Source organism: Etheostoma spectabile, chromosome 21 (assembly GCF_008692095.1).
Source record: "Etheostoma spectabile isolate EspeVRDwgs_2016 chromosome 21, UIUC_Espe_1.0, whole genome shotgun sequence".
In the NCBI taxonomy this organism is placed as follows: domain Eukaryota; kingdom Metazoa; phylum Chordata; class Actinopteri; order Perciformes; family Percidae; genus Etheostoma; species Etheostoma spectabile.
The window spans coordinates 23,185,012-23,197,646 of record NC_045753.1 but is presented as its reverse complement, the minus strand read 5'-3'; the positions used below and the strand labels follow the sequence as shown (position 1 = coordinate 23,197,646).

General features: G+C 42.5%; 1 protein-coding gene across 1 annotated transcript in view; it reads right to left on the bottom strand.

Annotated features, from left to right (window-relative positions):
* Window positions 1-12,635, bottom strand: part of trrap (transformation/transcription domain-associated protein) — a gene marked incomplete at its 3' end in the record, with an annotated part of 91,364 nt that overhangs the window by 47,015 nt on the left and 31,714 nt on the right. The window contains 10 exon segments of the mRNA XM_032502770.1: window positions 944-1,093; window positions 1,960-2,088; window positions 2,369-2,582; window positions 4,387-4,533; window positions 5,379-5,489; window positions 6,794-6,943; window positions 7,361-7,519; window positions 9,656-9,862; window positions 10,313-10,579; window positions 11,530-11,658. Coding sequence (XP_032358661.1) covers window positions 944-1,093; window positions 1,960-2,088; window positions 2,369-2,582; window positions 4,387-4,533; window positions 5,379-5,489; window positions 6,794-6,943; window positions 7,361-7,519; window positions 9,656-9,862; window positions 10,313-10,579; window positions 11,530-11,658 — 1,663 coding nt within the window.

The window sequence follows — 12,635 nt, the reverse complement described above, 5'->3', positions numbered from 1 at the left end:
CAGAAGAAAACCTCTTCTACGTCCTCACCACAAAAATTGGCGTTCTGAAGTTTGCAAATGAACATATAGACAAGCCTGATGCATTGTGGAAACAAGTTCTGTGGACCAATGAGGTTAAAATAGAACTTTTTGGGCGGGATGAGCAAAGGTACGTTTGGAGAAGAAAGGGCACAGAATTTAATGAAAAGAACCTCTGTCCAACTGTTGAGCATGGGGGTGAATCAATCATGCTTTGGGGTTATATTGCAGCCAGTGGCACAGGGAACATTTCATGAGTAGAAGGAAAAATGGATTCAATTAAATTTCAGCAAATTTTTTGACGCTAACTTGATGCCATCTGTGAAAAAGCTGAAGTTAAAGAGAGGATGGCTTCTATAAATGGATAATGATCCTAAACACACCTCAAAATCCACTGTGGATTACATCAAGAGGCTTAAACTGAATGTTTTTGCCATGGCCTTCACAATCTCCGGCCCTCAACATAATTGAAAATCTATGGATAGACCTTAAAAGAGCAGTGCGTGATAGACAGCCCAGAAATCTCAAAGAACTGGAAGACTATTGGAAGGAAGAATGGGTGAAGATACCTCAAACAAGAATTGAAAGACTCTTGGCTGGCTACAAGAAGCGTTTCCAAACTGTGATACTTGCTAAAGGGGGCAGTACAAGGTATTAACTCTGCAGGGCGCCCAGACTTTTGCAGATGACATTTTTTTTTGTTTTTTGTTATTTTGAAAGCGTAAATGATGGAAATAAAATCTAAATTTTTGTGACGTATTATACAAATGTCTAATCTGTCATTTGATGCCTTTTGGAGATCTTGTCTTGGCTTCTTTATGCACATTAATACACATTTTTACCTGGGGTGCCCAAACTTTCAAGCCCCACTGTATTTCTGTGCTCGGCATCCTCATTTATTCCCACTAAAGTCATATGCATGTACCCGTGCTGGTTTCAGTGACCCCTGGGTTGGCCTGCTGGGGGCTCAGGTGTTCCCGCACCATCTTCTGTAGTGAGCGCATGAACACCGAGATGAGGCGGTCGATGTAGCTGGCATTGTAACTGCAGGCGGACTTCAGGATCATCAGTGTTCCTGGAAGACAAATGAAGGTGAAGAGAGAAGGTTGAAGGGAGGGGGGAAAAATGGGAAATGCAATAATATGACAAGAACCTCAACCTCTGCGGGGCGAAGTAACTGACACACACAGATAGTCAGCTTGTGTTCAGCCACACAGCATGATAAGGACTTGCGTTTTCTTTTTTTTGAGAATCTAACAAAAGGTTTGTCACAGGGCAAGGATAGGTATGAGTTATGCCCCTCTCTGTTGCTACTCCCTCGGGTGGAGACAAATGTCACTGCCCATCATATCAGCACCACCTCTCTGCGACAGCAGGATACCAAATGCGTTTTATTGACCACAACTGCCATTTTCAGAAACTGTATAAAATAGCATTACCTTTAGACTGCTCTGCAACAGCCATTTGTCAACCTGAGGGGCCTTAATCCGTAACACTACTAGATATTTCAAATAAAAGAAGAACAATCTAATAATTGTCTCCTTGGAATTAGATTTAATGTAAGCCTTTTCTGTTAATGCTCTCTGACATCTGGGAAGATAAGAGTAATGGTCATACAGGAAGGGTGGCCAAAAGCAGCAATCCTTCCCAAGACAACCTTTACCAAGCCGCTGGACTGTGGCCTTCGTTTAAACACCAGATGTTAGCCCAAGCAGCAGGGCTCATCGGCTTGCATTTTAACAACCCACTCACTGGCTTAATTGCTAAAAGTGACTGAGGCAGCTTGGGTTTGTAGGGATGGAGTGGGAGTGTGAAACATTGTTTAAAAACCCACAGGTTTATGAGCAACAAACTGAGAGTAACAGAGCACAAGGTGGTAGAAAGGGATACATGAGAAGAAGAAGAAAAAAAAAAAAAGAGGTGGAGAGCTGAAGGTCTTACCAAAGAGCTGTGTGGGGTTAGTGTTACTTGTGGCTTTTTCATAGTTGGTAAGTCCTTCATAGATGACCTTGCCCACAGCAGCATACAGACACTCCAATTCCTCATACTTAGATGCCACTGTTGATGTGCCTAGAGGGAGATAAAAGTGTTTGCTTCAAACAAACAAAAAAGCTGATAATCTAAATCAATGCCTTGCTTTAATCACATGACTAAAACAAACTTTTAGGCATCTAAAAATGTAGCACTAAAAATGTAGGCATCAATCAACAGAGCAAAGGTCCATGTGTTTTGACACATCTTCAAAGAACACAGAAGGGAGTTCACAATTACTCAGACAACTCAAGACATGCAGTGCTTTCCTGAGTCTGAGAATAGCTTGCCTGTTCCAGTAATACTACTGGCAACTTACTAGGCTCAGTGGGGAAGATGCTCATGAGGCGAGAAAGGAGAGAATGGACAGCCCGCAGGACTTTGGTGTTGCCGCAGGTCATGCATGCAGCGATGCCACGCTGGAGGGGTTTGAAATGGGCCAGGATGGCTGGGGACTGCAGCACTGTCAGCAGGAAGCAGAGAATCTCTAGCCCAGTGCAGATGTTAGAGATGTTAGCCTGTGCCGTCTGTTCCTGAGAGGACACGGTGGAAAACAGAGAAACCAGAATGTCAGTGACGTAAAAGAAGAATATACATAATTCAAGTAACCATGTTTAGTTTTTCTTACAAAAGACAGACATATTAAGCACCTGCTTCCTAATACATATCAGCAACATAGCCAGACCTTTTTTTAGACAAAAAGATAAAACCTTAAAACAAAGCAAGAAAAACTACTTCAGCAAATTCATCAGTAGATGCATTAATCATTCAGGTTTCAGAACAAATTCTACAACAACTCAGAAATCAATATTCTACACACAGAGGTATTTCTCACACAAAAGAACCAAGGCAATGGGATCGCTGCTAAACCAAAGATCAATGGCCAACATTGGGTCCTAATTTTGTCTAAATTGCAATCAAAGTTTACAACGATGGCAGGGCCAAGAGGATAATCTGGGACAGATCCATAGCACTAATCTTGGCTAATGAACAAGGTGACTCTTGTGATAAGGCTCCTGGTAGATATTAGGGTAGTATTGATTTGGCAATGTATTAACAGAATGGTACCTCGCCTCTGAAGCCATGCAGATAGGGCATATGCATGCATGTGCACGAGAGATTTGCGTGTGTGCCCCCTACCCCTCCTCATTTGCCCTCTTACGCCACTCCTTCTGACTCTTAATCACTGCCATGCCAGTACAAAGAGATGATAAAAGGTAATCCGATTTAGAGCATTGTTCATTAGTCTGAGCAAGATGGCTAGGCAGGTAGAGCATGCTCCCCAGGGGAAAGGGCCTGTGTGTGTGCATCTGCATGAGAAGGACAGAAAGCTGTATTTGTCAGACTGGGATCTGCTGTGTGTGCGTGCGTGCGTGTGTGCGTGCATGCTTGCGTGTGTGCGTGCGTGTGTGCGTGCGTGTGGAGAGAGAAAGGGTTGGCTGTTGCAGTGATCCCCCAAAAGGGAAGTACGTGACAATTTCCGGCGCATGGCGATAACCTTGTCTGAACAGTGGCGCTGAATCAGACCGGAGAGATGAGTAGAGAAGGAGAGAAGCAATGGATAAAAAGAGAGTGAAACAAAAGAGGCAGCGATAAGAGGCTGAAAAGAAGGGATGAGAGGAGGAAGTGGTGCCAAAAGACAGAAGGAAAGGCAAAGGGGAGGCGATACAGAAGGCAGGGATGAGGAGGATGGAGAGGGGTGGTGGTTGAAGAAGGCGGCACAGGCCAACCCGGATAGACTCCTGTTATCTCACCACTGTCATTATTTTGTCATTATGGTGGTTGGCGCCTCACTTCATGCATTACTGATAACAGACAAAGGACTTGGAGGCGTAGGAGAAAACACTAAGACAGCAGGGACAAGTTAACTTCTGCAGTGTCTTGGAAAGCGACCAGCAGAGACACATTAGTTAATCTTTACCGTTTGACGATTATTGCTTTGAGCTGTAATAACAAGCCTGAATATTTTACGTTTTATTCAGACTTGTTTTCCTAAGACATTGTTGATGACATGCACATGCACGAGTAATTTCAAATAAGAACAGCAATAGTCCCCATCCCAAAATAGAAAAGATAAGCCAGGCACTTCAAGTGTCACTTTAAGTTAATATCCTCATCATCAATGGAAAATCCAAGGAAAAGCAATCACAGGTCTGGACAGTCATTGACAAGTGATCTCCGAGAAATGCAGCACAGAAGCACAACAGTAATGACAGTTTAGCACCAAAAATGTCACCAACACACGCATGAATAAGGCTTTACAAAACATAAAGGCAGCCTCATAAGGTACATAATGATCAACTGAGTCACTCTGACTGAAGGCATATGCCATCTTACCACTGTCATAAGCAGCTTGTCAAACCACTGTAGCTTGAGCTCAGCACGAGGCCACATGTCAGGCCTGAGGGCAGACTTCATGAGGCTAACACAGCGACGGGACAGCAGCTCCCCCGGTGACCCAGCCACATTGGTGCTGTCGTTCACCTAGACATGAGAGGGGGAGGAAGGTTGGTATCATTATCAATGACAAAGTGAGTCTTCATCGTCAATATCCCAATGAGGTCCTGAGAAATGGGACATCACACAAGTCAAGACAAGACAAGGACTGGCACCATATATTGTAATTTCATGCATGCAGCTTGAGTTCAACACAGTGACGCAGCAATGGAGGAGATCATCCTACAATCAGGAATCCCTGCACAAGCATTAACCCTGTGGAAGCACCCTTGAGCAAGAAAATTAATCCATATGCGCTATAGGTGTGGTATTCTTTGGTTAATTGCAATCCCTGGGAGTTGTGAGAAAAAAAATTCTACAGGGATCAATTTAGTATCACAACACACGGTTATCAAATAGAATACAAAGAGAAGAATGTGTTTCTTTAGACTGTTCAGTGAACGTTGAGTGAGCACTAGTGATTAAACAGAGGGTTATTTTCAACAGAGATGGTTGGATGAACAATGAAAATGGAGCCTGGCCCAAATAAGAAAGTAGGAAAAGTCAAGGTGAGCGAAATCGCAACAGTCTATTTCAAGCTTGTAACCATGGTCATCACTGCCACTAGACCAAGGGACAGCTGTGCGAGGAGACACAAAGGACTGTCTGTGTGTAGAGATGTGTTTAGGACAGCCACCAGGTGTATCTTACCTTTGCCACGGTGGGGTTAGAATAGATGTGTCCTTCCTGGCAAGCCCTATGGATAGCAGAACTGTGTGTGTGAGCGTGTGTGTGTGAGAGAGAGATGGAGTGTGAGAGAGAGAGAGAGAGAGAGAGAGAGAGAGAGAGAGAGAGAGAGAGAGAGAGAGAGATGGTGTGCATGCGTGCATTACCTGACATCCAATCCTGATGAGGAAGTTGACCACAGTGTCCGTATGTTGTTTCTCGACAGGCTTGGTGAGCATGGTCTCTGTACCTGGCATGGACTGGCTGCGGCCAAACACCTGAAAATTACACATGCAAACATTATATTTATTAATATTTAAGATCTTTTTTTTGTTTTAATACAGAGAAAAGAAAGATTATTATTATGATAACCAAAGAAGATCTTAAACGCTCAGTAACTAAGAAACTTAACGGACTTCACAATAAAACTCTGTGAAAGCAGCACATGCTGCATGGAGTTGTTAGTTAGAAGGGAATATCAAAGAGGCTGCACAAAGTCAGGATTTGGTCTGGATTGCTTAAGTAGGCTGCAAATATGATTTTCTGAAAATGATCCTGGCAATTTTATGAGCAATTAACATTACCTTGTCCCAAGCAGAAACAAATGCTATTGCAATTTTCTCCTGACATCAGGTGAAATAAGCTGGAAATTACACCATCATTAACACATCAACTACTAAGAATTGTGCTAGTGTTTAAAGGAAGTAGAATAGCAATTAAGTATTAAATGGATTTTTATACAATCGTAATATGATTTGAGTTGCTCTGTTGGTGTTGTCTGGACAGTCAAAATGCTGCTATTTCGGTTATTGTGCCTTAAAAATAAATATGTACGTTTCAGAAAGGGTACTTATTCTATAGGCTTTGAGATCATTATATATATACATATACATAGATACACACACACACACACACACCACACACACCCACACACACACACACACACACACACACACACACACACACACACCACACACACACACACACACACACACCCACACACACACACACACACACACACACACACACACACACACACACACACACACACACACACACACACACACACTTGACTTAGGGAAAAAATACTTTGTTTTGATTTATTATTTATTTCAGAATCATCAGTAACAGGACTGGATTAGTTGAAATTTTCAACATTAGGCAAATATATAAACGTTATAAGTATCAGAGACTGACCCATATTGTACTTCAACAACTTAGATTTGCAATTTGAACAGGCACTTAAACAAAGGCATCTCATCTAGTTTTTGTGACTGCAATGACAACAGATCACATTAACATTCAAGATTAAACAGATGTGAGGCTGCGATACAATTGTAAGGAAAAATGGATTAAGGCAGCAACCGTGCTGTCACCTCCTGTTGGCAATGTCTGTCTCCGACAGATGTGATATGGCAGCAATCATTCAGTGAATTGCGGAGACAGCAAGAACTTTAAAAGGTAAGAGGATGCAATTGTTAATTCTGAAGGGTGTTAACAGATAAACTACTGGATAGCCAATTCCTGGCTTAAATGACAGCCACATTCTCCTGGCAACCAAATGATGATGGATTAAGCTCACCGCGGAGGCAGCTCCGGATGCCGTGCGGAACCTCTTGGCGTCTTGTCCAGCAGCCGCAGCAGCAGCAGCAGCTTCCAGCGATAGGCCTCTTTTCACAGCAGCACCGCTAGTCCCTTCACCGCCAGCCCCTACCTCAGCCTCGGACTCCGGCTGCCATACCAAAGAGATATAAGAGGGGAGAGAGGAGCACAGGAGTGAAGATTAATCCATCAGTTAAAATAATTAAAGTTTATGGAATGAAACACAGGTGTATATTTTAGCAAGGTTTCTGATCACATTATGAATCATGAGTATTTATGGAATATGACTCAGAAAATGTTTCTATCTTTATGACAAATGGCCTTTTCTTATGGAATAATAAGCCTCCCCAATCTGCAGTAATGCATCAGCCACGTGTAAATAAAACCTTATGGGAAGTCAAGTACATCACAATAATGGGCACAACACTGCTGTTGTTAGTCCCAAACCAATAAGGTTGATATGATTTTTGAGTTGATAAAAACTGTGGGAAGTTTAGACAGACTCTTCGCCTGGATTTTGTTGCGACTGTGTAATCCGTGAACACACCAGCTGGTCTTTGATCCTCTGTAACTCCCATTTGATGACCACCTCGGCCAGGTCCACAGCCAGTTTCCTTTGCTCTATGGTCACACTGGGGGTGAAGCCCAGACGCTGCATCGCACTGATCATGTGCTGCACCAGGTGGTGGCGCACAGGATAGTACACCTGGAAAAAGACAGCAGTACTTATAAAAATAAAAGAAATTAAATCCATCTAATACAATAATATAAAAATGAAGTAGTGACTCAACATACTGAATATTTAGTTAGTGAAAAGTTTTCATATTTGGTAATCTAAACACAAACGTGTCAGGTAGGACTGGCCTGCATTTTCTTTTCCTAAAGCACCAACCACAGGTGGTTACTGATGCCAATGGCATAAAATGCCATTGAAGCTTGGGGTTTGTTTTTTTCCTTCTTTACTTAACACACAACTTGAGCCTCCACTCTGCAAAAATCTGATGCAGAATCCAAGTATGGAAGAGTGGGAAAAGATTGATATATTTTGCAAGGTTATAAGCTATTATGCAAAAATCTTAGTGAGTCCATAAAAAACAATAATCCTCCCCACCTGCATGCCTACCAGAGGGCGAACGCAAACACATACAGATACGCTGCTGCATGAATTTCAGTGAGATAAAAAAAAGAAGATAGATGATAGATTAAAGAATTGTGAAAAATAATTGTTCTCAAGAGCATCCACGACAGTTAAGAAGAACCTCTGCCCTCCCTGAGCTTCATGTTAAATGGACTTGGTATTGCCAGTATCATCACATATAATTGAGACTGACTGTCATTGCCTTAGTAACCATCTAAAAGCAATTGTGAGAGGGAGTTATTGTGCAATTCTTACCCTAGAACCAAGCTTAAGGCATCCCAAAAAGACAGTTGGTCTAAATGCTTAAAAATTTGAGGTTTCCGAGGTAGGCATTTAAGTGCCACCGAAATGAGGCACTGTAATCTGCACTGTCATTCGGTCGTTAGCCATAATGCACCTGGCTTCAGTACCCACTGCAAATACTTTGCTTTAAGATTTTGGGGTGATGATGCATGCAAAGTTTAACGTGGTGCTCAATCACTTTGAGACACTGAGTGAGAAGAGGCAAACTCTAAAGTTGTATTCCCACTTAGTCTCAAGGACATGATGACACACACTTAGTCCCAGGAATTCACACTCTCAAGCGTCGCACTCAAGAGCTTCATCACAAACTGAACTGGGACTCTCAAACACGCAGACAAAAGAGCAAGAGATGAGATGTCTATCTGAGGGCTGTTGCCAGTGTCAAAGAATATTAAAGCTTCTCACTTTGAGGGTAATTATGGTCGATAGAGCAGGGCTTCACAGCCCCTTAATGACAGAGTGGCTAAGCCCTGTCCATCACGTGTGCACACAGACAAACACGCACACAATCTCTCCATTTTTCTTCTTTTTTTTTTTTTTTTTTTAATCAAACACACGCACAAAGTCTCTCATCTGTCCGTCATTATCTCCTCCCCAGCGTAATTATGCTGATGTGATTACATTAGATTAGTCATCTGGCCCAGTGAGTGCAGCCTGTCAGTGAGACAGAGAGTTGAGCTGAGGAAAATGTCAGTTGTCTGCTAAGAGATTGTCGCTCTCTGACCGGCGAGGCAGCGAGTATCCGCTGAAGGAGCGAAAGGGCAAAAAGTGTCTTTAAAGTTTAAGGAGGAAGGCAAACATAAAGGCCACTGATCCTTTGCTGGTGTTGACTCATGAACAGACTAGGCGCCCTCTGACTCTGCTGATCAGCACTGAGATGGGTGTGCCTGGGACTGTATCTGCATTAAGGCGATTAAAGGCAGCAGGCGGTTACCATTAGCTCCACTGCCCAGTGATGAATGATCCAGCTTTTGTCTAGGAGGCAACAGGGCACAGCACTGTTGTCAAGTCAACTGTCAATACGAAACTCAAGTTCAGTAAATCAATTAGTTTTATAAAAACTATAAATTGGGTCAATCAAGATAATCCAACTTTTAATGAAGATGCTCAATTCCCATTTGGATTGGTTAAGAGGCATCATTTAATTCAGGGCACTCAGATAATCAGTAAAAATAGCTTCTTAGCTTCTTAACTTCTCAACTACCCCCCCCCCCAGTGCTCAGACAAATCCTTTTCATGAGTATTGAACATACTGAGACAGAAAACAGATTTGTGTTGACTGTACAGTCTGCCCCACCTGGCCCAGAGTATGGTGGAAATCAATACATCCAAAAGTGATGGGCTGACAGAAGGTGGTGCACTATTGACAAACTGTAACGTGTTCTTTTTTTATCGGCTCACCCTGAAGTGCTGCACAATGAGATGTAGAATATGGACCAGCTGTGGTACAGTGTGTCCCTCCTCCACAATGATTTTGCGAGTCCAGTGGGTCAACATCTGGTGGCCGTCCTCCATGCGGGCGGGCACAGCTGGGGTCAGGATGGCCATGGCCTGCCGTACGATGGCCCGGGCCTCCATGGTGTGGGCCTTCAGCAGGCTATGGAAGACCTTTACAAAGAAAAGGTAATGCACTTTGGATTAGAGTTGCAAAGATTGATCGATTAGTTGTGAACTATTAAATCAATCGCTTACTACTACTACTACTACTACTACTACTACAATTTCAGACATCTTATAGATCAAACAACTAATCGATTAATTGAGAAAGATAATCAACGGGTTAATCAATGATTAGTGATCACTTCAACTACTGTATTTCTTTTCCAACATTAATATTACATAGGATGAGGAATAATGGGACGGAAGAAACTACGCTCTTGAACATGCACAATCACTTTCTTTCTCCCTCTCACTCGCACACATGGTTTTTGCATGGATTTATTTTACAAGGTAATTGTGTGATTTTAGTTGACCATGTTTTATCTCTATTGTGGATCTTTAGCTCTGTTTTAGATTAAACCCACGGTCCACTGACTCGCTCTTCGCATTCCTCCTCACCTGCAGCACAATCTTCTTGTGAATGGCAAACTTTGCAATGATGTGGGCCAGAAGTAAGTGGCCACTGTATTTGCAGGCAGGGTCCACGCAGGCTTTGGGCAGTAGGCATGGCCAGGCGAAGGTCATGAGGCGCCGCAGCTTGCTGTTGCGTGACTTGTTATTGTCATGAATGTGGTGGGGTGCGTGCTCCACCAGCAGGGTGGAGAACTGCAGCAGGCAGATTCGCAGTGAGTCCAGCAAATCGGCCTGCTTCTCTGGGTCCAGAACCTTAGAGAGGGATGGGGGAGATGTGGGGTTAAAGATTGCTGAGTGAGGGGGTAACAGGTACAGTCTTTGCTGCCTATAGGACAGAGTGAGCGCAGTATACCTGCAAAGTCAATAACAATAAATCAACTATTATTTTTGGTGTGATGAACACAAATGCCTGAGACCTAATAGCGCGGATGCAGTTCTTACCAGGTGCCGACAGAGGTCAACAGAAGTCTTAAATTACTTAATGAACCTCATGTGCATAAATAAGAAATAGAAACACATTGTAACAGATATACTGTTAGTCTAAATTGCCCAAGTATACTGCAGTTCTGACTAATGTTCAAAATTGTACTTGATTGACGTCGCATCATGACGACAATATACTTTTTCACATATTGAAAAGATCTCACAGAAAAACAACTCCCCATTCAAAACGCCCATCACCATCTAAATTCCCTGGAGAGGAGAGGGGGGTGAACGAGGAAATGAGTTTTAACCAGACCGTAGAGGAGCCATTAGCAGCCATTAGAACTGGTGTTAGTCAGTGATGAGATCTGCCACAGCACAAACAAACATGCTGACCTTTAGTATGGTCACACTGTGACATTTACACCAGGAATTATAGTTTGGCCTGATGAATGAAACGTGATGGAAAGAGGGTGGGATGGTGGGTGGGTGAGAGAAAAACAAAGACAGATGAAAGAGACAAAAAAGAAAGAAGAGAAAGATGGAATGAAAACAATTAAGGGATCAAGTAATGTGTGGAGGCCATGAGAAAGGAAGAATCAGACTAAGTGGGATGTGGTTGATGATGACAGAGTATGGAGATGTGCAGGACTGATAAGATATTATGAGAGGAAATGCAGCAGGTAATGAAATCAGGAAGACAGACGGACAAAACAGTAGACTGAATGTGCAGATTTTGAGAGGAAAGAATACATGCAACCGTATGTGTACAAGTGTACCTTAGTGATGAAGACACTGGTAATGCTTTCAGGGTTGTCTCCTTCAGGGTTGGGCGGTCCAAGCAGCTGCTCACCTTCCCCCTTCTCAAAGCTGTGCAGGAAGGCGAGATTCAGGATGTGCTGCAACACCTACAAAACAAGAACACACATTGATATGAGTTTACTGATAGCACCTTTACTTCTTCTGGTTTTCTAAGAGCTACAGTGGATCATTTCACTGATAGCACACCTTCAACAAATGAGAAAATCAGTGAAATTACCTTGTGTTGTCTTTCAAAAGCTGCATAAAAGACAACAGCTGCACACACTCAGCTCTTCATGTGCCACAATCAGATGATGAAATAGTAATCAACTCTGATATCAAAAAGGGCACAGGTCCTTTTCAGATTGAAGACAACAGAGGAACAAAATGTAGATTTTTTTTGAGTGTGAGAAATAACACAACACAAAGAGACTTAGGCACAGCGATGTCAAATGTGACCAAAACAATGGTAATAAACAATTTGACATTTCAAGAATCAGGGAAGAAAAACATTTCATTCATTTTTTTTCTCTCCAATCATTTCATCTTAAGTTGTTCTCTTAATTAGTCGACAAGTATTGGAAGCAAAAAAATAAATCTAACCTTTCACCAAGGCAATGTTTAAAATGCAATTTACAAACTCCCTAAAAATTGCAGGAATTGTTATCACGGCTCTGCGAATAAAGACAAAGGCTCGATTAGCTGCTAAAATACAGAATACCCCAACCACAATGCAGCTAACGACTGCATATATTAAAGAAGCTACTATCTGTTAATGAACCCCCATATTCAATCCATCATTGGGGAGGATGGGGCATCGCTCAGTGGAGAACGAGCTGTGGCAGCATATGTTCAAGCTTCTCCATTAGCACATTAATCACACATGCTCTGCACAATGTACACGCATGGTGGATAGACTCGTACACGCATGCAGAAACACGTGCAACCCCAAATGAAGATACAAAAAAAAAAAAAGACATGGAGCACCAGACTGTTCTTCAGTTTCATCTGTTCCTATTAATTCCCAGATTCACTGCCATCAATCACAGTAAGATCACAGCATATTTCTGTAATGCCATTAGAT